Genomic DNA, 25373 nt, shown 5'->3' with positions numbered 1-25373 from the left:
CCTTCCCTCTCCTGCCCAGAGCACCAAAGAGACCCAAGCTTGATTCTCATTCCAAGTGTTTCAATGCCCAGCCTTCATCTAATGGATATTTCAAAAGCAAGGGTTAAAGAGGGAAGGAGGGAGGCAAGAAGACAGCTAGACACCTGCGATCTCTTTTGGGAGGCACATACCATTCCAGAAGTTGCCTTCCATCTGGGTCTTGGTGGGACCCACACACGTCCCATGCAGCAGCTGCAGTCCCCCTCGGCAGCTGCTGCACTTGTTGTAGCCAAGGCCGGTGCAGGTTTCACAGGATCGGTGGCAGGGCTCACATTCACCCATCTCTGCGTCGCCGTAGAAGCCAGGGCCACATTTCCTCACACAACTGCCGCCTACATAAGAACACAGAGAGGCAACGTGAAGGTGGGATGAACCCTGGTGGCTTAGCTTGGTGCTCTCTGCAGGGCCAAGTTCTAAACGGGCTAAAGGGAGTCTAAGGGACATTTTTATTTGAATTTGTTTTTAAAGAAAGCAAGGTGGTGTTAGCTTATTTCAACCGAGAAATGTGTTTTTAAGAAAATCTAACACTTTAAATCCTCTTTTAAGTGAGAATTTAAATTGGCTATCAGTTCAAAGAGTTAAGAGCATAGAATAAAGAACTTGACACGCTCGATGCCTTGAAAAACTGTACATAAAATGAATTCTATAGAGAACACCCAGAGGTCCTCGTGGGCTTTCTGCCCCACTCTCTCTCCCATAAGCATCCAAGAGCACTGGACTAGTAGCTCTTTAACTGGAAGCCTCACAGTGTATTTCTTTCCTAAACATCCATTACCATCAGAGTCAACGAATTGACCAAAACCCAAGACAAAGGATCTTGTTTAACTTTTACAGCGCTCAGGAATAAAACGTGGATCACGTCTCAAGGAACAAGTCATGGTTCTGAACAGTCCAGGCGACTTGGATTCCAAAGCATTTGCCTTCATCCTCCCGCAGCCCCCACAGTCACTCTTGTTTCCATCAGCTTGGAGATATTTGAGATTAATTAGTGAAATAGGAACTATGCTTCAGTAATCAAAGCAGAAGGAAGTAGTCCTGGCTAATGTTTATTTTCAAACCAAATTAAAATTCCTCCTTGGACAAGAGGCGCCAGCACACAGAGAGAGACCCTGAAGCCAATCGAATGGCCCTCCTATTTCTGGATGGAGTTCTGGAGCCCTGTCTTCACGTTGTTCCATGCCCTTTTCAGGCTTACCCAAGAGAAAGAAGCCCTCCTCACACCAGTAGCACTCATTCTGGTCACAGTTGCCACAGTTGGTATCACACGCTTTGCATTCAAATTCTTCAGTGTAGGTCTTCTCAGGACAGAGTTTATAACAGCGGTGTTCAAACCTAGGGGAAAAGATAGAGTTTCTTCCATGAGCTATGTTGATGTATTTCTTTTAACCACCATAATTTAATCTCCTTAGATATGCATCGTTTTAAAAAAGTGGGTTTCAAGGGAGAAAACTTCCTCCTGGTCTGTGTGTACCCTCTAAACAAGTCATTAACCACCTCTCTCGGGACCTCCGAGGCCCTGATCTCAGGGCAGCTGGGAGGAGGCTGGGGAGAAGGAAATGGGTCCCGATATTAATTTATGAAGTACTGATTATGTGTCAAGTATTAGTTCATTAAAACTTCGGCACACTCCCCATACAAGTAGCTGTTACTTATCTTTAATTTCTAAATAAGAGAACTGAGTCTCAAGGTTAAGTGCTCAAAGCTAATAAGTAGTTAAAAGTAGAACTGGGATTTTAGCCAAGATCTGTTTGAACAGACCGTTTGTGTACTTTTGCTACCTGGTACCAGCAAGGTCTGAAACAGCTGTGTTGAGTTCCAGAAGCTTACCAAAATGTCTGTAACCAGATTATTAACATCAATACTGAAGTGCCTTAGCTTTTATCTGGATGTATTTTTATGTATTACGTCCATTATTTTTATTCTACAGTAAAATGTGTTTCAGACTCAACTGAATTACCGTTTCATTTGAAGGGGAAGTGGAAGAAGTTGACCTTCGCCCTTTGATAAATTTTATACCATTAACGAGATATCAGAGGAAGGCTTTGCATTTCTTACTTAACAACTTTTATTGTACAGTGTTGTATTAGCTGTATTCAAAGTCGGTAAATATTCTGAAGGGTTATAAATGTGTGTTCTACCCTTAGAAATATCAGGCATGTTCTTTTTAGCAAACAGTAGGTCCTCACTTAATGTGGTTGATAGATTCTTCGACTTCAAGTGAAATGATGTATAATGAAACCAATTTTACCGTAGGCTAATTTATATAAACAAGAGTTAAGTTTCTACAGCATCTTAGTGTTATAATGAAATGACATTGTACGGAATGATGTTATTTAAAGATCTGTTGTGTTCGTTTCTCAAAGGGTTTTATGAAACATTCTCATTAGTGGGCAGTGGTGAGTTGGAGAGGCTGACAGGTCTGGCTCCAGTTTAACAGAGGATGCTCTCAAGTGACAAAGGAAGTAGGTGCAGGTCAAAGGGGATGTTCTAGAATCAAAATGAAGAAGGGTAGTTAGGCTGGAGGGATGCAGAGTCATAAGGGGGATAAAGAGGAGAATTCCTCATCCACTTCTACACGGTCACTATTTCTTTGAGTCTAAGTCCTTCTTCATTGGTTCTCCAAGGAACATTTTGTGCCCCTAACCATGTGACATCACCAAGGATGTTTATCTCTGCTGTTTATCTCTGCTTGGGGTGTCTGTGGCAGGCCATATGCTGGGTAAATGCCAACTATGGACATGCTGACAAATTTCTGACTAATTTACTGTCATCTGGTCTACCTTCTAATAGTCGAGTCTGGGGGCCTCTTCTCCACCCCTCTGCCCCTGTTTAAATGGAACAGTAACTTAAATCAGTATGTCAGGAGTGCAGGGATGTAGAGACATGGTCAATGTAGAGAATAATAGTCTACTCTGCGAAAGCTGAGTTAACACCGTAAGTTAAGTAATGATAAGGGTAACTGACTGTTTTTAATACGTTTCAGCTTGCTGAGTTTCCCTTTCCCTCCCATCCACCTCCTCCCTTTTAATGTCCTCTTACACACTGCCACATTTCAAGTCTGTTGGGATTGAGCCCACATTTTGGTGCAATGTGAGGGAACCCACAGCCTCTCTGAGCTTCAGTTTTCTCTTCTGGAGAATAACATTGATCCTGTGTCCGACGATGTTCATGGAAAGGTGAAGAGGAAAAAGGGATGAGAGTTTGTTAATCACAAAACTCCCTAGTTCTTAGGATGACAGGGAGGAATAATACAGCCTATGCATTATGTGGGCCTTCCCTTTCTTTTCGTCTCCCTTCTTTACTTAGTTTTTCTCCCAAGATAGGCACCAATGTACCCTGGAAGAGAGACTAGAATAGGAAGGGGTGGTAACGCTGAAGCATACCATGTTTGATTTGTAGGTTTGTATTAGAGAACTTGAGGGTGATGGTTGTCTGTGTTTCATTTAACATAGCTAATGTGGCACCTGGCTTCATCCTGGACAGTCCAACTCTTGGTAAGGAGTAGGTGTCCATGCAGACATATGGAAACAGCTTGCCTGGGGTTGGGTATTTTATCAAGGTCTGTCCAGAACCAGCAAGGTCTGGATCTTGGTAACCCATGGCAAGATTCCTAGACACCAGTGTCAGGTTGGGTGACTTCCAGGACCAAGAAAGAGAAGGCCTCCTTTTGAGGCAAGAAAACAGCTGGGCTCTTATTGCTGAATCCAAGAACTGTTCATTAAGAGGCTGACAGGGCAGAGTTGCCTCAGGCTATAGGGCCTCTTTCCTTTAATCACTGATTTAGGATTAAGTCAGTAATGCTTTAACTGCAGAAAAGTTAGTGCCATGAAAAAGAAGGCCAGACTTACATGTAATACCCTGTAGCGCATGATGTGCAGGTTCCTGGATCATCTGGAAAAAAATTATAATAATGAAAAATAATAATCACCAAGAGTTCATTTGGAAAAATTTTGGCTTGAGACAAATAATCTTCTAGGATAGTTTTATGAAATGTACTATCCAGAAATTGTATTTGAACAGATTGAACCATTTTTAATTAGTAACAAGATGTACGCTATGATTTATCTTTATCAAAACTAGAAAAGTAAGAAGTCTTATAAGTAGTTGGCCTTAACTTTCAAGGAGGAATAGGCCCAAGCTACTGGGTTTTCAAATTACAGCTCAGAAACCATCCACTTTGAGAAACTCCAGGCTTCTGCTAATGTAAAGGCATCACACACACACGCACACACATACTTGGAAGGGGCTTCAGGCTTCTACCCCTGAATATTGGGTTTTCCGTGAATTACCCAAATGCCTGCCAATGTGAGGAATTATTGGGAGGCTCCTTTGAAACCTGGACAATTTTTTCTCCCCAATACAGTATCTACTTTGTGTTCTACACTTCACAACCCCCTTAAAGAAACTGTCCTGTTCTCCTTAGGTATAATGATTCAATGTTTCTTTGTTGACTCAGAGAAGGACTCTTTCCTGCAGCTTTCAGGGGACTTAATGAGAGAGAAAGGACTTTGAGAATCACTGACTCAGTCTATTTTCCTCCTTCCTAACCCTCCCTGAAAGATGCCAAATCCCAGATCCAATGATTTAGGAAATGCTATGACTTCCTCTGGTCTGCAATCCTTCTGAGTGAGAGTTACCTCGAGCACGTTCTTTCTATCTGTTATATTCCAGTCCTGCTCTTGTCATTCTAAGAGGAGATGGAAAACAACTGCTCCTCTTTAAAACATTCCTCTTGGTATATGAAGATTTTATGTTACGTTTAACTATATTTAAACAAAACAAAATAATGTCCTTTGAACTTGGTGCATAGATTTCCTTTCTGATCTACTCTAGGCTGTTTTGGTTTCACAAAGTCTGCCTCTTGGTGGTAGACCTTTGCCCGGATCTTTAGCCAAACAATCACCTTGGGTCCTCCTAGGGTTGTCAAAAGACAACACTACTATATGTTACACATAATACAACCAATACATTGCACCGAAAGTAATGGTGGAAACATTTCTAGAAGAGGCTCTACCATTTACACAGGGATCCTCAGAACCTTCTGGAAATAGCCTAGTGATCATGCAGTGGTGTGGACATTGGCCTGGGAACTGGGCTGCGTGTTTCTAGTTTGAAGTTTTAACCCTGGGTAAGTATCGTGTGAACTTGCATAAACATCACTCTACTTGCTGGGTCCTGATTTCTGCAGCTGTGAAATGATCTGGTTGGGTAACATGGTTGCTAAGCCTTCCCAAAAGTTAAAAGTTCTGAAGTTGAGTCTAGCAGGAGTTGGCAAACTGTCCACCCCAGGGTCAAATCTGGCCATGCTCTTTCATTTGCATGTTGCATATGAATACTTCCATGCTACAGCGTAAGTGCTGAGTAGTTGCAACAGAAATAGAAAATACTTGCCATCTGTCACTTTACTGTACAGAAAATGTTTGCTGATCCCTGGTTAGAGCAGTAGTGGCTCATGACTTTGTCATACTGACTTTCGTTCGGTAATATGGTTGTAAACGTTATTTTTTTTTACAGCTGGCTGCAAAGTTCGTTTTAGGGAGAAAACTATCTATATTAATACCTTGTAAAACTATTTGGGGTAGAAGTTTAATCAGAAGGATTGAACAAGAGCCAAGACAACCAAGGAGATAGCCAGGCCTTTTGTAGGAGGCCATGATTTGCTTCTGGGAAGAAAATGGTTATCATGTCTGGGTCAACATGGTTTGTTATAGGGTGACCAGAGCAGGACAGTGAAATGAACCATGAGCCAGGCTAATTAAGTGGAACCAGAAATCTGAAGCTTGAGGTACCATAAGAAAGAAGAGCTCACTGAAATTCTTCGAATTCTTGGGGGAGGGCTTTCTGCTTCCACAGTCTATGGATTGGGGATCAGAATCCATTTGAATCCAATGGGGTTGCAAAGACCCCATTAACACTAGTGGTTCCACTAGGTAAATTTTTAACCTGCCCAAATGTTAGCTGTCCCCAATGAACAGATTTGACTCTGACAGTTTTGCTAATTTGGCAAGGGCTGGGGAATATCTAATCCTATTCTTTCATGTTCTGGCCGTCCCTCCCACCTAGGAACTTAATGAGTTTGCTCTCTGCTCCTTTAAGCAGGTCAATGATGAAAATGTTAAATAGAAGCAAGCCTCAGAAATATGCATAACAATGTCATCTTGAGTCCAGGGACTTTTCCAGCCCAGTTGCTCAGTGAATTGGTACCTTGACAACAGTTTGCGTAAATGAATAATGCATAGAACAGGAACTGTGCCTTATAACAGCTTATGAATGCCCATTAGTCTTTCTCATTATTACCAGTTGTTCTATAGAGTAAGACTTATTTAAAAAAAAAATTGTACTCCATAAGACCCATGAGTCAGATATGAACTAAATGGATTTAGCTTGCCCACTGAGAGGCAGCTGTCATGGAATGGAGGAAAGACAACGATCTTAAACCTAAAAATTGACTCTAAGTCAAGTTGGCATTTGGATGGTAAGGAGGGGTGGCTGAAGGAGAAAAGATGAATTTTCCTGGCTTCGTGTGTGTGTGTGTGTGTGTGTGTGTGTGTGTGTATTTGTGTGTGGTGGGAGGTGAGGAATGGAAGAGTCTAAACAAGCTAGAATTGTTAACTGTTTTGGAAGGTGTTATCCAAAGTAGGATGTTTAAACAGCTCTGGTTATTTGATCTTGTCAAACTTTTGAGCTGAGAGAGCATATTTTGAGGAGGGAGGAGGCAAGTTCAGTTAGAATTCAGAGAGAGAGCCTCACACATTTGGAAAAAAGCCTTCAGAAACAGTTACTGGCTTCCAGCTACTCACATTCTCACTAAGGAGAATGTGTGTGCAGATGCCTTGTCAAGTTGGGGAAAGAGCCTTCCTTCCTTGAGAAAATTCATTTTTCTGATTTCATGTTTATGGGATGGGGTGGGCAGGACCACAGACAGTGTCTACTGTTTCTGGAGAGGTTTCCATGATTCTCCGCATCACCTTTGCGTGGTTTCATTGGCGATCATCGGTGCTGGAACTCATGGTACACTTGCTGTCCTTATGGAGACATCGATTCCTTCAGTGGTTCACTGACATTCTTTGCCGTTTTATTATGTTTTTAGAAATACCTATTGCTTTCGACGTTGAATATGGAGGGATCAGGGCTACATTAGGAGTTATGTACATCTTACTTACAAAATGTATTGGAAAGGGGATATTTTAAAATTGAGGTGGAACTGAGCATTTTAAAATGTCTAGAGAAAAAGAATTTATTTTTATGGTTCACATAAACTTTGAATCACACAATTAAGGAGACATACAAGCTAAAATGACTCTAGTTTGCTGTTTCTAAATTTGTTGTTCTTATTGTATGTTTATTTTTCATTTGGGGGAGACAGAAGAAACTTGGTGTCTTAAGAATAGCCCTTAATCATATAATACCTAGATATGCCAGAATTAGCCGTGGGTTAAATATATTGTTTAGGCAGAACTGACTGTCTGCAAAAGTGTGGGGAGAAGTTAATGTGAGGCTGTGCCTACCTTACCTTTGGCTGCTTCTTTCAAGATTCATTTTCAGGCTTCTAGGTCTTTCATTCATACCCCATGCTGGCCAGGCCTCCGTCTGCCACTGCCTATTGAAACCTCTCTGCCCTGAGTCCCATTGCTGCAGAGACCTTCTAGGTTACTGCCTGGGCTGATGACTAATGGGCATGTTAAACTTGTGCTCCTGGGAGGCTGCTGCGCTCTGACCTCCCTCAGTCCGTTGTCAGGTATCCTAGACTCATTAGGCTCCTTCTACCTTGACCTCTAAGGCCACAACTGTAAATGTTTCGTAAAACAGCACCCATCTTGTTGTAATTCAGTATACTCTGCTTTTTCCATATGATCTCAAGCCTTTTGGTTCAATTACCTTCCCCGTCTGATCACTAATATCCTAGGCTAGACCAAACTTGGGACTCTATTTGCCTTCCCATTGCCTCCCACACTTAGGTAAAGTATCGAACCAAACTGATGCTCCGCCCATAGTTCATAGGTTTCTAGCCCCAATGACTCTCCAAGCTCCATGAGAACAGAAATCTAACGCAGTAATCTCCATGCTTTTTTGATTGATCACCCAAAAACTAGCAGGTGCCTGCAATGCATATACAGAGGGTGCCAAAAAAATGTATACACATTTTAAGAAAGGAAAACTGTACTAAAATTGTAACACTCGATATATATTGATAACAAAAGATGAATACAAGTCACGTTTGACTTCTGCAGTTACAAGAGGTGCTCAAAGTGGTTACCATCAGCGTCCAGACACGTCTGATTATGGCGAACTACTGCTTGAGCAACGTTGACCAAAGTGTCCACTTGTATACATTTTTTTGGCACCCCCGGTGTTTCTATACTTTTTTATAAATATTGAATTAATTAGAATTAATTAGAATAAAAATTGCTATTAAGGAAAGAAAGTGCTCAAATTATGAGTTTCAGGAGTCATTAAGGCCATGAGTTTGGAAAGTCTCCTCCCATAGATCTTCCCTGAGGAAGCTGGCCTTTGGGTTATCTTCTTCATTTTCTGTCCCACTCCTGCCCACTTCTGTTTTCTCATCTCTCCGTTTTGTTTCTCAGCAATTCCCCAATCCCACATCACCAGGACAAGACTGACGTTCTTCCATGGGATGTGCTTAAAACAGTGGCAGATGTTTGTGCAAACTCCCTTTTAAAAATTCACTTTTAATATGAATTGTTTTTTTCTGATAGGATTTTGTAAAGGAGGCAGATGACTAGGATAATGGGGTTATTCTTGGCTTTGCCTCGGACTCACTAACCAGACGAGGGGCTGTCACTTGGACCAAGCACTTTTAAACAACTCTCTTTATGAGCATCTGCAGCCTTGTTGGAGCATCAGCAGAATGTCCACACCCTACCGAGATATACTACTGCTTCCTTTGAGGGGACAGAAGAATTACAAGCAGCCAATACTTAAATTGTTTTGGGGAGATAATTAAGCACATTGTCAATAATGCATATGCTCCCAGAGTAAATATGTGCTTAGTTATTAGATGATGGTGTACACATTTTTAGGAGAGTCACTGACATTTTTCAGTCCACCCGAGTATAATGAACTGGGTAAGAGATTTATATGCCCAAAGAGTGCAACTAATTATAAGCCCCAAATAGCACGAAAAATTAGTACATAATTCAAATAGGCCTTGTACTTAGAATTGCTTCAAATAATTAACACTCAAATATAAAATGGGCCCTCTGATAGCTTTGCCAAAGCAGAAGATTTTTCTGGAAAGTTTAATGGTGCTGGGATACAGAGTATTTGGTTAGGAGACTTTTGATGATTTTCAATCATTTTGTTCTCACTGGTGTCCAAGGACAATGAATAAATATTTGAATTGGAAGTAGTGCAAATGGTGCAGCTGACAATGGGGCACAGCCCCCTGGAGCTACACAGTCGTAGAAGAGACCTGAATAAATAATCTAGATCATTGTCTGCAAATGTTGGTTAAAAGAGGGCTCAGTTCTTTATTGGACTCTAGTTCTCCACCTAGTCCTCTGATTCCAATAGTGGAATATCATAATAGGCATGCTGTTTCTGGATTTCCATCCTTGTCTAGACCAACTAGAAGTGGAAGTGTTGGATGAATATATACAGCTGAGTTCCTATAAGGATCACTCACTACAGCTGTATGTTCATTCACTTATTCACTCATTCTGGAGCTTACATTTTAGGGTGAAGACAGACAATAAAAGGAAAATTGGATAGTTATTAGATATAAATTAAATGCAAATCTTCAATAAATGCAAGAAACAGCCACTAAAATGCAAGCTCCATGAGGACAAGTTGTTTTGTTTTGTTTCCCTACACTTCAATACCAAGAGTATTGCCTGGCACATAGCAGATATCCCAGGAATATTCACTGAATGAAGAACACATACATAAGCACATAAATTCAGATACAGGCTTAGGGAGTGATGAGACTAGAGTGGAGAAGAGAAGCCTCAATGTAGATAGGCTAGTTAGGGAGAGAGCTTTTCAAGCATTGACATTTGAGTAGAGATTTGAATGATAACAAGGAGCGAGCCACGAGAAGTTCTGAATGCAGAGTGTTCCAGACAGAGGCCAAGAAAAGCTTGATCATTTCAAGGAACATTAAGAAGGTCAGTGACGCTGGAGGGGATAAAGAAAAAGGGAGAGTCTGGAGATGAGGCCAGGGCCGTGTACAGGATCAGATCAAATACAGTCTTACAGGCTAGGGCAAGAGGTTTGCATTCTAATCTAAGAATAATGAGAAGCTTTATAGAAAAAGATCTGATGTGATCGGATTTAATTAAAAGATCATTGTGGGTGCTATGTGGAAAATGAGTTATTTAACTGTAGAGATGGTTTCATCTATTGCATCTTGTAAAACTAGGTTTCTATGTAACACATTTTAGAATCACTCTTTTAAGGAATATACTAGAGGAGAAATGAGGAGCGCTCAGCAGTAAAATGGACTTGGCACAATAAACAAGTACTTAACTGATTCTGTACTATAGTTCATACACTGCTTTGGATATTATAAGGAATATATACAGATAAGAAAGGCAATCGCTACCCTCAAGGAGTTTGCAATCTAGTGAGGGGATAATAAATAACAAAGCTATTTAGAGAAGAAACCATGATGTGGCAAAATGTAGCATAAAAAAACCTCTAATCTGGTACACCACAGAAATACTTGTTTAGGACCTAAGAGAAACGAAGGTATGATTCTCCTTATGTTTTCCCACTTAAGTAGGTTTTAATATCTCTTTTTGAATAGAAAAATTCAGAGCATTTTTGCTATATATTTAGGGCTGCCAGATAAAATACAGCACTAAAATAGGAACCCAAGGACTATAGTTTTTGTGTAAGTTTGAATGAAAAATAAACTTGCCAGGAAAAGGGACAGGAAAAACACCATCCTGGTCTTAGCCTTGGCCTTGGGTAGATTAAACAACAACAATGGCAACTTTTCTGAGAGTTTGTAACTGGACACTGGATCTCCTGTAGATTTATAATCAGAATTCACGTCATCTCAGTGTTCTGGAACATCTCAAAAGGAAAATTCAAAATAAATAGTCCCAAGTAGGTAGTGTCCCAGGGCAATTGCTAGAAACAAATGTAAGTCCTCTCTAGAGAAATGTCATTTTAACTTAGATCTCAAAGTATTCTCACAGACAAATTTTCAAGGGAAACAGTCACAGTTTAAAATAAGACATAAACTACACAAGGAAATCAGGCACTATGAGAGAGAGTCAGCAGAAATAACAGCAGCAGGATCTTTTTGTTGTTAAAGAGCATCTTCTTCAAGTGAAAGACATAAAAATTTGAATTTAAAACTCAATGGTTAGATTAAACTGTAATATTTAGGCATAACAGAAAGAGAATTAGTAAACTCAAAGAAAAAAGAAAAGATAAAAAAAAAAATTTCAGTCAGAGAGACAAAACCAAAACAGAAAAGAGTGGTAAGAGATATGGAGGTTAGGAAGAGAAGGAGTTGAAATAAATGTGTTGAAGTTCTAAAGAGAGATAATAGAGAGAATGGGAAAGAGACACTAGTGAAACACAGTACAATGCCTGAGAATTTTCTAGAACTGTTAAAAGATACCAATCACCAGTCCCAAGAAACAGCATTAACATATATATTATTTTTTTAATCTACAAAAAGACCTATCACAGTGAAATTGCAGAATAACCAAGAAAACAAACAGCTCTTAGTCTGTGGAGAAGGATAAAAAGACGTTACATGTGAAAAGAAGAAAAACACCTTGAGAAGAGGACTTGAAAATTTAGTGGATAAAAGAATATGAGTCTTCAGAAAGATGCTAACATAGTGGCAGAAAGTTCTTTAAAATTTTGATGAAAGACCAGGAATCATAAAATATAAGAGCCAGAAGGGAACTTTGGCTCCAGGCCCAGCTCAAATATCCTAAGAGTATGAAGCATTTTATTTGTTTGTTTTGAGGCCTCTAGTTCTGACAGAAGGAGTCTTTTTTCTGAGCTTCCAGTAAACTTCATATTAATACTGTGGCTATTATCCACTTGAGGTACAGTGAATTGTTAATGATCTGCCATAGCCAGGAATATATCTTACTCACCTCCGCAACCCTATTGCCTAGTTTTATGCCCACCGTTAATTCATTCCTTCAGCAATTATACTTTGAGTCCTTCTATATGCTAGAGCTACAATGATGACTAATTCCTAGGACAATGTGGACCTAGATTCAGGGTCCAGTGGGGAAAGCAGAAAATAAAGAGACCTTGCAACAAATGTGTGATCAATGTCAGTAATGGGATTATGAACAATTTACTAAGAAGAAAATAGGGTGATAATCTAAACCAGGCCGTGTGTGTGGAGGGGGAAGGCAATAATAGAAGGGTTCCCTGAGGAAGTGAAGGCTTAGATGAGACCTGAAAAAACGAGTTTGAGGGGTGGGAGGAGAGAAAGTAAAATCCTTTCTATGTGGAAGGCCTGAGGGAGAGAGAACTAAATCTATGGAGACAACTCCTTTAGTAAAAGGACTCGTGAGAGTCCCATCGAAGTAATTGCAGAGGGAGTGACAAGATCTTAGAATACAGCACAGTTGCCTTCACCTTAAAAACATATTGTTTTTTAAAGAAAAACATAGGAAAAATGCAAAAGTGGATTGCAAAGATTTGGCATAGCTAGAGTAAAGAGTAGACGTTGGAGCTAGAGGAAAAGAAAAGGGACTGGAGAGAGAAGACTGAAGAGACCAGTGGCTAGATCGTGAAAGAAGCTTGTATGTCATGCTTTGTAGTACAGACTTTATTCAGAGCCCTGGGAAATCATTTTAGGTTTGTAGACTTGCTTGGTACAAGGTTGCCACAAATCTTTCTAAAAAATGCAGTGTCTGTGAAGTGCAATAAAGTGGAGGGCAATAAAATGAGGTATGCCTGTATACATCGCTGTTGTTTTAGGTCACTCAGTTTGTGGTACTTTGTTAGAGAAGCCCTAGGAAACTAATACCGTGATACAGTGAGTAGTTACGAGGCACCATTTTCCTCTGTGTTCTGCTTTGATTGTTAAAATATTTGAAAGATAGCTACTAGAGCTTCTTTCTAATCCACCTACTTCTTTTTAACAGAAAGGGGAATGCTGTATCCTATGTGACTGGTGAGTTTGAGAGAAGGAACTCAACATGTCTGGTGTGACGGGAAGTTTAATATAGGCCTTGAGACACTTCCGTTGGGCCTCGCACCAACAGTTTACCCAAATCATTCGATTAAGAGCTCTCCGCCCTGTGCATAAGGGGTCCCCAGATATTTCATCATTGCAGTTTTCAAGACCTTGCTTGGAATCTCCAATCTATTCAGGATACCCTGCCAAAGTTGAACTGCCTAGAGCAAAACAGAATAATCCTTTTGATAGTGAAATAAGAGTCCCGGGTTGCAGGAGCCAAGCTGGAGAAGGCCAAGGGACTGAGCCTGCAGTCCCACTGACATCATATTTCTTGTTACCTCTCAATTCAGACAATGGAAGAAGGTTACAGAAAGCATAATCTCTCATTTTCTGACTCTGCTTAGGTGCATTTCACATTCTCAGCATTCAAGGAAACTCTCCAACTAAATATATTGTTAGAAAAAAGGAAAACCAAGGCAACATACATTTATCTCCCTTGCTGCCTAAACAGAAACAAAACTGCTGAAAAACAAATTTTATTCTCCAACAGACATATTTTCTGGTCATTACTTTTTTACCCAAATTGCTGGTTTGTGTAAACAAACTGAAGCTTGTGTAACCAATTTCTGTTATCTGGGGGGGAAAAAATCTAAGAGCCATTCTGTGTGATACGCTCTTAAAAAAAAAAAAACTACAATTTTAAAAAGATATTTTGAAAGACTCTGCCTATTCATCATCAGGAATATTTTAAAGAAGTGATGTTTTCTTTTGTGTATCTTCAAGTCTCTATAGCAACTGGATCACTTTCTACTCATTAATCAGGAGGCACCAGCCAGAGAATCTATCCTTCCCCCCTGGGTTTGGAGCCTTTGTCTATTACTCTACCTTATAAAAACTTCACAGATTTTGCAAATCGTTTTCTTCAAAAAGGTTTCCCTTGATCTGACTGTTTTGCTGTGTTCAATACCTTATTCATTACTGTACATTTTCTCTTCTGTGCTATTTGATGGCTTCTGTGGACTACTAGGTACGTTTTGATTGCTTCTTTCTCTGTACTCCTGTGCTTTTATTTCTTAGAGCCATGGGAGGTTTTGCTAAGTCTCCAGAGCCATATGGTAAATTATACCAAAATCCTTCCACTTCCTCTTCCTCGTGTATATCATCAGCCAGAAGTGCGGTGTCCAGTTAAAAATGGAGTTTTGTTTCCTTTAATGTTCTTTCTAAGCTCCTCCTCAAAATTCAGCAATCCCATCCCGATTTTCATCAGTAACACTTGGACCTGCTGAAACAGCGATGAGTGATGAGCACAATTTGGAGGGATTCAGTGACCATCTTTCCCAGCCACTGAATAGTTGGTGTGTCTGCCAGTTGCTGGATGGCTCTAGTGGTCATGCAAAACAGGGACGGAGGACCTCGGAGTGCCTTTAGTGCAGAAGCTGCTGACTGGAATCTAGTTTACAGAAATGTTTTGTTGGCCAGCATGGTGTAGACCCATACTCTGTTTCAAGAAATCAAAAGATTTCCCATAAAAAGTCTGGATTACCTCAAGTTCTGCCTGCAACAATTGATGGGCTGAACAGCAAATGAGTCCTCTAGATGGGTACGCCGCTGTGGACCTGAGTCCCCAGTTGGCACCTGACCATGGTACCTGCCTACCACCTGTAGGTATTTGAATTTAGGACACTTGTTCTTGTTTGATTTCCACCCCTCTCCCCAACTTTTACAGATAAAGATACCGAGACTTAGAGTTTGCAGGGCTTGATCTCCTACAGAATGGAGTAGACTAAGTGCTCAGGAAATGCATTTTAAACTGACTGTGACTGTAACCATACAAATCCACACAGATAATCATCAAGAAATGTTGCAGCAACTCTTGTCAATGTGGGCTTTTGGAAAAACGCTGTGTGTTAGTTAGAATAAGAAGGAAATTCTTTTTCAGGTATAGAGAAACACTTGACCAGGTGCTGAGCATGTGTATGTTTATGTATATATGTGTGGGATGGAGTGGGCAAGAAGGGAGAGACCCTTTGAGTACATTCTCCAAAAGTGGCAGCTTTTCAAGATTCTTCAATAGTAATAGATTGAGCTGAGAACTGGGAATTATGAACAAGACGAAAGAGTGTTAGAAGCCACACTATGAGCACAGCATTGATTTATCTAGAGAAAGCACTGAAAGATTAGAAACATTTTTATGTCATTTGTTCCCCGCCAATTAATGAATGTCTCCAGCACACAGAGTCTATCTATTCTTTTGGTTCCATGTTAGAACAATGCTATGTGTATGGTGTAAGCCTGGGCCCCCCAGCGTGTGTGTGTGTGTGTGTGTGTGTGAGTGTGTACCCACAAGCACGCAAGTTTTGTGAGCAATGAAATACTGATCAAAAGGTAATACTCTTCAATTTTTAAGAACGCCTTCTCCTTGAAACCATTCCCATAGAGAACAAAAATTAATAAATCTTGATTGTTTTGATCCTACAGAAAATAAAGCAAAACGTTGGCCATAAAAAAGAGCTTAGGCTGTGGTAATATTTTAAGCAATTCATGGAGAAACGAACCCATTATCATAATAAAAATGAAAGCTTAGCACCCGCCAATGAGGCAGGTCCCCCACCCACCACTGAGACACAGTGTCTTGTGGTGACTGGGGAAGCAGCAGATGCTCTCCTGTAAGAGCCTCCAAGAGCCTTAACACAGGAGCTTTGTGATGACGGAGAAAAGATTTTGTGGAACAGCCAAACACCCCGTTTCCACCAAGCCAAGCTCTTCTTCTTAATGAACCTCATGTGACCACTCTAACAGCATTCCAGTGGCACTTAGGTCTGAAAACAAGAGGGGTTTCACAGTATGATTATGTCTACACAATAGCACATAATGTAGAAAGCAGGCTGAGAATTATCTGCCACATTTGGGGGAGAGCTCTGCCCCACCATGAAATACCTTATATTGGCTGTCTATCTAGTATGATTCTTTCAGATAATTGCTGGCTGTGTCTTCCTTTCATTTCATGTTTTATAGGCCTGATTGTTCTATGAAAGCTCTTCTATTTTCCTTCTCCATGGCATGGACACATCCCAGGACTAGCTTGCAGGGTGCAGTTAGAATAAGGGCTCCATTTCATAAAGCTGGTTGTTTTGCAGTCGGCTGATTCCTCTCTCAGACACTATAAAGATTCTCTCCCCAAAGCCATTGTTCCTCCTGCTATTTCACAGCTCTCCAGGGGCCTTCATTCATATTGGCAGGTGATAAGCTATTTTCAAGTCATGGGTAATCATAGTAATTCAGCAGTTTTCCTTATTAGCACTTTTGAATGGAGAAAGTACATGGAAGCTGCTCATCTGTGCTGTCTCTTTTCTCTAGGTTTAGAGCTTTTATGCTCCAGATGGGCTATGTTGTTCGTCCAAAGGGATTAAATGAAAGAGTGTCTACCGATCTTTCTAATGGTCACAAATTACATGGACGAGAATGCTCAGCATTTCTTTCGTCGCTTTGAGAGAAGCCGCTGGCTGTGTGGGACAGCCATTGTTATTTTCATTCCTGGTTCTTGAGACATTATTGAAGGAGACATTATCAAATGACAGACGCACATGTGGGTGCCTAAGTGTAGGAGTGTTCCTTCTTGGTGATGAAGCAATTTTCTAAAGTATTGATACCTTTTAGGAATCTCCAATATTTTCTAAAAATTTTTAATAGTGATGGAAGGGGGGCAAGCTTGAACACGGGAAGAGCAAAAGCTCATATATTTTGGTATGTGTCTAAAAGGGGACAGGATTCAATTTGCATAAAAACCCCACCACAAACACCAATGGTCTTTACTAATGCTGAACGATTAAAGGGCTTATTTTGCAGTGAGAACTAAATAGGTACACATTTAGAAACATTTAGAGACACCTGTGATTTACCCAAGCCACCGTGATTCCTCCTGTAGGGCCATTATTGTCTATTATGTCTACGTGTAGTAAGTACATGTAATTATTTCTTACAATGGACTATTTACTTCATTCATCTAACATTTTGACTGATAGCTTTGCTACCTTTTTCAGGAAACACATTTATTTAGCTTACTATATAGATATTTCTAAGCACTATGCTAGTGTTTCAGCGTCTAATAGATTATTTGAAAATTGTACTTTCTTTGACCAGGGCTACATTTAATGTACCTAAAGGGAAGTGTGAGGAAATTTTTTGTCTTTATGCTAATTTGCGAAGCTATACATTCTAAAAGTCTGAAACAATGGGCAGACATGATAATATAGGTATCAGATGGAATTACAAATCAGAAGAAAATATGCAGCTTGAATTGGCACCAAGTGCTAACAATTTGTTCTCTTTATGGGATTGCAAACTTGGATAGTTTTTCTTTTAACATTTTATTTGAAAATAACGTCAAGCTTCCAGAAAAGTTATAAGAATAAAACCACTTACCCTTTATCCTGATTCACCTATTAGCATTCCATCTATTTGCTGTATAATTTGTTCACTTGCTCTCACGGTGTGTCTGTGTGTGTGTGTGTGTGTGTGTGTGTGTGTGGTTTTTTCACTGAATCATTGAAAATAAGACACATACATTATGGCCCTTTACCCCTAAATATTTCAACATATATTTCCCCTAAAAATAAGTACATTCTCTTATATAGCCACAGTATAGTCTTCAACTTAAGGAAATTCAATGTTAGTAAATATACCTATCTAATCTACTGTCTGTATTCCTTTTTTTTCAATTTACCCAATAATGTCTGATAGGGATCTTTTCTTGGATCAAATATTGCATTTAGTCACCTTGTCTCTTTAGTCTCCTCTAATCTAAAACAACAACTTGGGTCTTCTCTGTCTTTTGTGACAATGACATTTTTCAAAGGTAACAGTACCTTTTTTATAACCTGTTTCTTATTTGTCATTTGCCTATTATTTCCTCTTGTTTAGATTCAGGTTAAGTGTTCCCAGTCAAAGTACTGTATAGGTCATGTGGTATCCTTTTCAAGATATCATACCCAAAAGTACCCAATTCTATCTGTCCATCTTTAGTTATGTTAATTTGGTTTTGCATCTCAAGAAATTTCCTCCTACTTCAATCCAGAACAATACTCAGCCCCTGAAGCTGGAGAACAATTCCTTTAAAACAACTGAAAAGGAAGCTATTCCAGGAGAGGTAGAAAGAGGGATTTCAGAATTCAGCATCAAGGCAGAAAGAGATTTTTGAGATAATGAAACAATATTAATAATTATGTCATTAATAATATTTGTAAGAATTGCTAACATTTGAGTCCTTCCCATGTGCCAAGCATTTCGTTACATATTTAAATGATGTATTAGTTTTCTATTGTTGTCTAAATAAATTACCACAAATTTAGTAGCTTAAAACATCACAGATTTATCATTTTACAGTTCTGTGAGTCAGAAACTGGTTTGGGTCTCACTAAGGTAAAATCAGAGTCATGCCAGGGCTGGGTTCCTTTCTGGAGCTCTAGGAGAGGATCTGGTTCCTTGCTCAGATCAGTTCGTTACAGTTGTAGGACTGAGATCCATTCCCTTGCTGGCTGTCAGCTGAGGAATGTATCCAGCTTTTAGAGGCCACCTGCATTCTTCACCGTGGGGGTGCGGGGGAGGTTCCCTTCAGCTAGTTTCAAAGCTAGCAATGATGGCTTTCTCCTTCTGTCTCCTCTCTCTCCTTGCAGCTGGAAAGGGTATCTACTTTTACAGACTCACGTGCTTAGATTTAGCCCAGCTGGATAATCTAGGATACCATTCCCATCTTAAAATCTTTAACCTTAATCACATCTCCAAAGTCCCTTGTGCTGTGTAAGGCAACACAGTTATAGGTTCCAGGGATTAGGGTGTGGACTTGGTTGGAGGAACCATTCTTCTGCCAACCACAGATGGATTACCTCATTTAATACTCACAAGATGCTTTGAGGAAGATACTGAAATTATCCCCTGTATCCATTATGCTACCAAAGCTTAGAGAAGTTAAATGAATTTTTCTCAGAATCATACAACTGGTAAGAGGCTAGGGCAGGATTATCTTTAAGCAGAAGTGTTTATCTAATCTGGAGGATTAAAATTTTTATTTTAGCAGCAAAATCCTTTACCAAATGGAAAGTTAGGAAAAATCAAATACATGAAAAAGATGAAAGCAAAGCTGTTTTGGCTAAATTGGGAGAAGTGGATGGTGGGAGAGGGAGAGGCTTTACAGAATAAGGGTCAGGACCACTGATCCATCCAATCCCTTTGTTTCTAGATGAGGATGTAAATTCTGGATACAAACGTGAAATGACTTGCCTGGAGCAAGTTCTGGGACTGGAGTCTGGCTCTTTCACTCCCCACAAGGACTCTTTGAAACCATGCACCACAGATTTACCAGTTAGCAGTTGGCGCATTTATTTGTTCAAAAATTATGCATTCAGCATCTGCATATAGTCGGCAGGGTTCTAGATGCTGATGATACAACAGTAAAGCTAATATAAAGTCCCTGACTGCCTGCCTGGGAGTTACATTTTAGTAAAGAAAGAAATACAGCAAATAAGTTTTAAAAGTAAATAACAAATTAAAATATCAGATAACTGTGTTTCATCTGTCAGAATTAAAATAAGGTGATTGATCCATCCAATCCACACAATTGATGTGTGTATTGTGGACGGTAGGGTGGGGAAGAGGAGACCAAGCGACAGAGATAGTGTGGCTTCTTTAGATTGGGTGCTGAGGGGAAGCCTCTTAGCAGATGATATTTAAACTGAGATGTGATGATAGGGAGGAGCCAGCTACATTAATACCTCAGAAAGAGCATTCCAGGCGGGGGGAAGAACGGCTAGTGCACGGCCTGGAGACAAAAATGGGCTGGAAGTAACCAAGACCAGGACCCTCTAGTGTAACGAGCGGGTGAGGATAAGGGGAGAGAGGTAAGGATGAGGTGTGGAGGAGACTAAAATTAGTAAGGCTCCTTTGATGAACACACACATCTTTCGGTTGTCAAGCATCATTTACCAGTTCTAGCTTGAGCCAAACATAGAATTCTCAAGTAAAGGACCGCTGGCTTGTTGGCAGAGCAAAAACATAATGCCCAACCAATGAGGTATTTGTTCATTGGACAAGGTTCCAGTGCTTTTCCCCAGGTACTTGCTAAGTTCCCAAGTGGTCCATCCCAATAACGCACAGTTGGGCACATAATGTGACAGTTGGACAATGGCTTTGCGTAATTGTCATTAGCCATGGTAAAGTTAAGCTGTTACTGAGTTCCTGATTCTGATTTACATTTTAGTATTCAAGGGTGTAATTACTATACCCAGTCCCAAGGAATAATTGACAGATTTTATGTTTGAAATCTCAGTAGGTCAAACTTCCCATTTGTAAAACTTTTCAGTTGCTCCTTTGACTAGCACATAAAAGGAATTTACTTCTGAACTGAGACCTTTTATGCCAAATTTTTACATCCTTAAATATAGTATTTTATCACTACCATAAATGGTTCTTAACTCACCTCCCACAGACCCTTCAGTGCGAAAAGCATGAGGCCTCCCTAATTCACTTGTTTCAATTCATAGAAGATTTCTAAGTTGAAGCCAGGTCATTTGGATAATATTTCAAATGTACAGGCTCCCTTTCTGCTAAACATAATAAATCTGCAATTTTACAATTGGCTTGGTCAGCTAGTGTGATTCTACTAGGCTTTCCAAAAAGCATCCCTTCAAAACGACCTCCTTTCTCTTTCAACACTCACCTCCAGACCTCACCCAAAGGCTTGATGTTATCACTGAAATGTTGGGGACATGGTAATATGGAGACTGCATTTTTAGGTTGATTTATTTTTTCTAGTGGAACATCCAGACTTCTAGCAATTATTTTAGGGCATAAAATTCCATTATGATGATAAATCAAGCTGTCAGCTCTTTCTGGTCCAAATTAGGGGGTGGAGAGATTGAGAAACTTTTGTACTCTAATATTCCAACCTTTGCATTTCCGGCTTATACATGTTACCCCTCTGGAAGTAATGCCATGTCTGCCCTTGGATTTTTTCTTGTCCTGCTGACCTGATTGAATGGGGACCGCTCAAGAAGAAATGCTCCTTGCCCAGTGGTCTCATGGGCCTCCCAGTTCCTGGTGGCCACGGAACAAGGGACTGAGAGGTAGATAGCCCTGGGCTGCCTGCCTGGTTCATACAAAATATTTACTTGTCTTGCCTAGTGGTAGATAGTTTATAGATAGTCAGAACACACTGTTTTTATGGAAAAAATGTGAAAGAAAAAAAGAAAAGTTGGCTGCTATGGAAGGTCCATAAGCACAGCTGGGAGGAACAAAGGTTCGACTGGCCCGGTCATATGACCAGTGAGAACATGACTAATGTTTGGAGATGTCAGCATGGATACCCCTAGCCTTCCAGTGCTTCAACTTTGAGGACTTGACCAAGAGGTGGTATCTGGAGCATGGCCCTGCCCAGACCGTGTTCCTGAGCCCACTACCTTCTCCAGCTTGCTCTGCTGTTTGGTCCCCATGGTGCTTCTCAAGCCCTGGGCTGGCCCACTGTGCTGGAAGCTGAACTGAAGGCTGTTGGTAGGGCTGCAGCCAAGGTTTCCCTGGTGGGAGGTGCAGGGAGACTTCATGGAAAGGATGAGCCTGGACTCCTACCAAATTATCCTCCTGTTGACTTTTAGAAGGCTGGAATTTCAGGCTGTCGATATGCAGAGGCAGTTTACTGACACTCATTGTTGGCCCAACTCTTAGTTGGAGACCTGCCTTTTGAGCAGCTGGGTATCAACATGCAGATACTCCTGCCTCACCCACATTCAGCTTCTGTCTATTCTGGTGTCAGCTCTGTGACTTAAATCAATTTTTTTCTCCTCAACCAGTGGAGCTGGAAGCTCTTCCGACCATCTGGTAAAGGACTGTGAAATGGCTATGTGGCAGTGGCACTGGGAGATGGAGTGTTGGAGGTGAGATGAGGACAACTAACAATAGGCACACAAGCCACAGATCCCGTATGTCTGAGTGCCTACTTGGTACCTGGTGACAGGCACTAGCTAAGTGCTTATGACACAATGGCACACAAGTTAGATGTGTGGCCTCAGCTATACCAACAGGCCTACTGATGATGGCAGATATGACAGGGAAGAAAAGGGTAGAAATGGAGAGAAAGCAAATTACATTTTATCTTGCTATAAATAATAGAACCTCTTGGTTTCTCTCTCTTAGCCTAAAATATGATCATCTTTCTAGTTTTCATTATAATCTCTAGGGCCATATTAGGAGGTAAAAGGAAGGGCATTTGTGGATGTTTTCCTTTATAAAACAGGATGGAATTAGAAATAAAAAGTGTATGGGACTTGCCCAAATATTTCCATTGTGGTTGGGGAAGGATAAAGATAGATACTAAGATTTCAGACTCCATTTCCCACAATGCCACAAAATCAAATAAGACCTAACCATTCAAAATTCTAGTCTCTACCGCTGATCTCACTTTTATTTTTGTTTTAAACCTGATGGACAGACATAAGCTGAGGTCTTGTTTGCTGAAAAGATTTCAGAAATATCAAACATATTTCGCTACCAAAAAGTAATTTGGCAACAATTTTCCATCTTGTTATTTTTAAACACGCACACGAGACATTCTGGTTGGTTTCTAAGTAGTTCTGTAAAGGTGAAATCCATCCAGCAGTCCAACTGCCCCTTGCCTCCAGACCCTGAAAGTTTAGTGTTGCAGACGGCACATTGCTTTCAGGAACGGCAGCCGGTCTGCTGAATCTCTCACCCTGTATGCTGTGCTCAGCCACACTCTGTGCTTTTGTTTGACTACTAGGTTTGTTTTGAAAGTAATTGGCTCAGTTCTCTTTCTGCAAGTATACGTGATCCAGACAGCCTTGGCTTGCAGCTAGACTTCACAGGTCAGTTACACAACAAGTAGGAGGAACTTTGATTATACCCGGCTCCGGGGGAAAATAGCGTAATAACAAAAAGAGCCAAGATGATGAGCTAATTGCTCTAGAAATTGAACTCAGGATACCTCACCACTATTTTTTTCTACCCCATAACTGTAAGAATATGAACTTGAATGCAGGAGAAGAAGAATAGGGAAGTTTCAGGAGACATAACAAAGGAGCATAAGAGTACAACCAAGAATGAAATAAATATGGCAGATTGACCTTTTCACAAAAAGGGTGTCTGAGTGCAATCTGGAAAAAGAGCAAATATTTGGATAGTCTATGGATTTAGAGCCAGACAGTTCTAAGTTTGGATTTGGCTCTAAAACTTGCTAACTATGTGACTCAGGGCAAATTACATAAGCTCTTTGTGCCTTGGTTTTCTCTTCTATAAAATGGGGATAAGCATTTGAACAGAGAAGACAGTATCAGAATTAGAGTCCGTGTTTGTAAAGTGCTGGCCTAGCTGAGGACCTAGCATGGAATGGACAGCAAGTTGTAATTATTGTAATACAATGTATCTGTCTCTGCTCCAGCTTCCATCCTCAACAAAGTATTTTAAACATGATGTTGAAAATATCTGTTTATATACCCATGTTGACCAGTGGTTTATATACCCATCTTAATCAACTCTGATTGCACATCAGAATCAGTTGGGAGTTTTTCAAAAACACAGATGCCTTACCGCAGACAAATGAAATCAGAAACACTGGGAGTGGGTCTCAGCACTGCATTGTGTAGCCCCCTCAGTGATTTTGATGTACAGCTATGGCTGGGAACCACTGGCCTTTCCCAGGTACCTGTGAGCCCTTTGACAGCAGAGAACGTGTTTTCTTCTCCTTTATATCTCCATGCTTAGCCTGTTGTAGATGCTCAGTAAATATTTCTTGAACCAAATTAAAAAAAATTAGAGAAAGTTGTCCAAATTCCCCAAACTAGGTTCATATGAGCTCATTTCTGAGGTAGCTGACAAAGGCAAGAGATACCAGCATATTGTTATTCTCACAATAAGGATTTGGAAGAGTGGGGTAAAGAATGTCAAAGTCCTTTCAGCTGGCACCTATAATGACACCTATTGACTACATGTCATTTATCACTGGTCCTCTTTTTGACTCTTCAGTTGCCAAGGGATCAGAGAAGTGAGACAGCAGAATATTTTGGGAAACTCCATCAGTTAAAAAAATAGCTACTTCTTTAGAAAAATTCCTTTGAAAGAAAGAGAAAGTCAAACACTGCCAAGGTATGATAATGGGAAAGATCAGAGAGGCAGAAGAGAGAAGTCAGTGGAACAGAGTGGGCACATGTTTGTGACTATTTCATGTACAAACATATGACGTGAGACCACGGAATATACCCATAACAGTCCCAGGCATTACCATGGTGAGAATGTCATTAGGGTGTTCACAATATCTGTTTCTCTTTTACAGGCACGTGACAAGATTGCCTCTCCCTACTCTGTGATCTTGGGCATGTACGTGTGACTTGCTTTGACCCAAAATAAATGAGTGGGAGTTACAAGTGTCGCATCCTGGGGACGCCTTTAAGAGCCGGTGTACTTTTCTTCTGCCACAACAAGGAGATGGCTGCTCCATCACCCTGGATCCTGGATTGAGGACCATGTAGAGCACTCAGCTGACTCGTGATGGAGATGTAGCATGAATGAGCGAGAAATAAACCTTTGTTGTTTTAAGTTCTTGAGATTTAGGAGTCATCTGTTCTCAGAGCACAACCCTGCCTATCATAGTGCATACATATTACAAAGAGCTCCTAAGCCAACTACTTCCTGTGAAAAGTGTAAATAAAGTTAAGCAGAAGGTTGCTTGAAATTGTTTAGCAACTCGATCACTTCCCATAAGCATTAAATTGGTCAAGTTTTAAAGCTTCTCTAATCCTCAGTTTCCCTATCTGTAAAAATTGTTGGATTGTAGATGTGAAAACACATCATCTACTTTAAGTGTTTAGCCGAGTGCCTGGTGAACGATGATGCTTGATAAATATCAGGTTATGCAGACCTATTATTTGTGGAATAAGTGAAACAAACGATGGGAAAATAGAAAGGACAAAACAATGCAATAAATATTTGCTAAGTGAATTAATGAAGAAAGCCAGGATGAATAAGGGACCATGAAACTGCAAAACTTCTGCTAATTCTTCCGACATTGGGTTCTTTTTTAAGGTTTTGTTTATGCTAAACCCCATGTTTGAAATGAAGTATCATTTAGAAAATGCTGGGAGAGGGAAGCTCTAATGATTGAAAAATAAAAAGTTATTTTATGTGTTTTTTAAGACAGCATTGCCTA

The 25373-nt window shown here is 40.3% G+C and overlaps 1 protein-coding gene and 1 long non-coding RNA gene across 3 annotated transcripts in view; one reads left to right on the top strand and one right to left on the bottom strand.

Moving 5' to 3' along the window:
• Nucleotides 1-24773, top strand: part of LOC117031985 (uncharacterized) — a 51167-nt gene extending 26394 nt beyond the window's left edge. The window contains exons 2-3 of the long non-coding RNA XR_004424663.1: nucleotides 22006-22089; nucleotides 24501-24773. This is a non-coding gene — a long non-coding RNA (uncharacterized LOC117031985). The remainder of the gene's footprint in view (nucleotides 1-22005; nucleotides 22090-24500) is intronic.
• PCSK5 (proprotein convertase subtilisin/kexin type 5) overlaps nucleotides 1-25373 on the bottom strand; it is a 400588-nt gene that overhangs the window by 39976 nt on the left and 335239 nt on the right. For both annotated transcript variants that reach the window (XM_033123075.1, XM_033123076.1), the window contains exons 25-27: nucleotides 3888-3930; nucleotides 1235-1371; nucleotides 171-371 (exon numbers count right to left, since the gene is read on the bottom strand). In XM_033123075.1, coding sequence (XP_032978966.1) covers nucleotides 171-371; nucleotides 1235-1371; nucleotides 3888-3930 — 381 coding nt within the window. The remainder of the gene's footprint in view (nucleotides 1-170; nucleotides 372-1234; nucleotides 1372-3887; nucleotides 3931-25373) is intronic.

The sequence above is a fragment of the Rhinolophus ferrumequinum genome, chromosome 12 (genome assembly GCF_004115265.2).
Source record: "Rhinolophus ferrumequinum isolate MPI-CBG mRhiFer1 chromosome 12, mRhiFer1_v1.p, whole genome shotgun sequence".
In the NCBI taxonomy this organism is placed as follows: domain Eukaryota; kingdom Metazoa; phylum Chordata; class Mammalia; order Chiroptera; family Rhinolophidae; genus Rhinolophus; species Rhinolophus ferrumequinum.
This window is presented reverse-complemented; position numbering and strand designations above follow the sequence as displayed.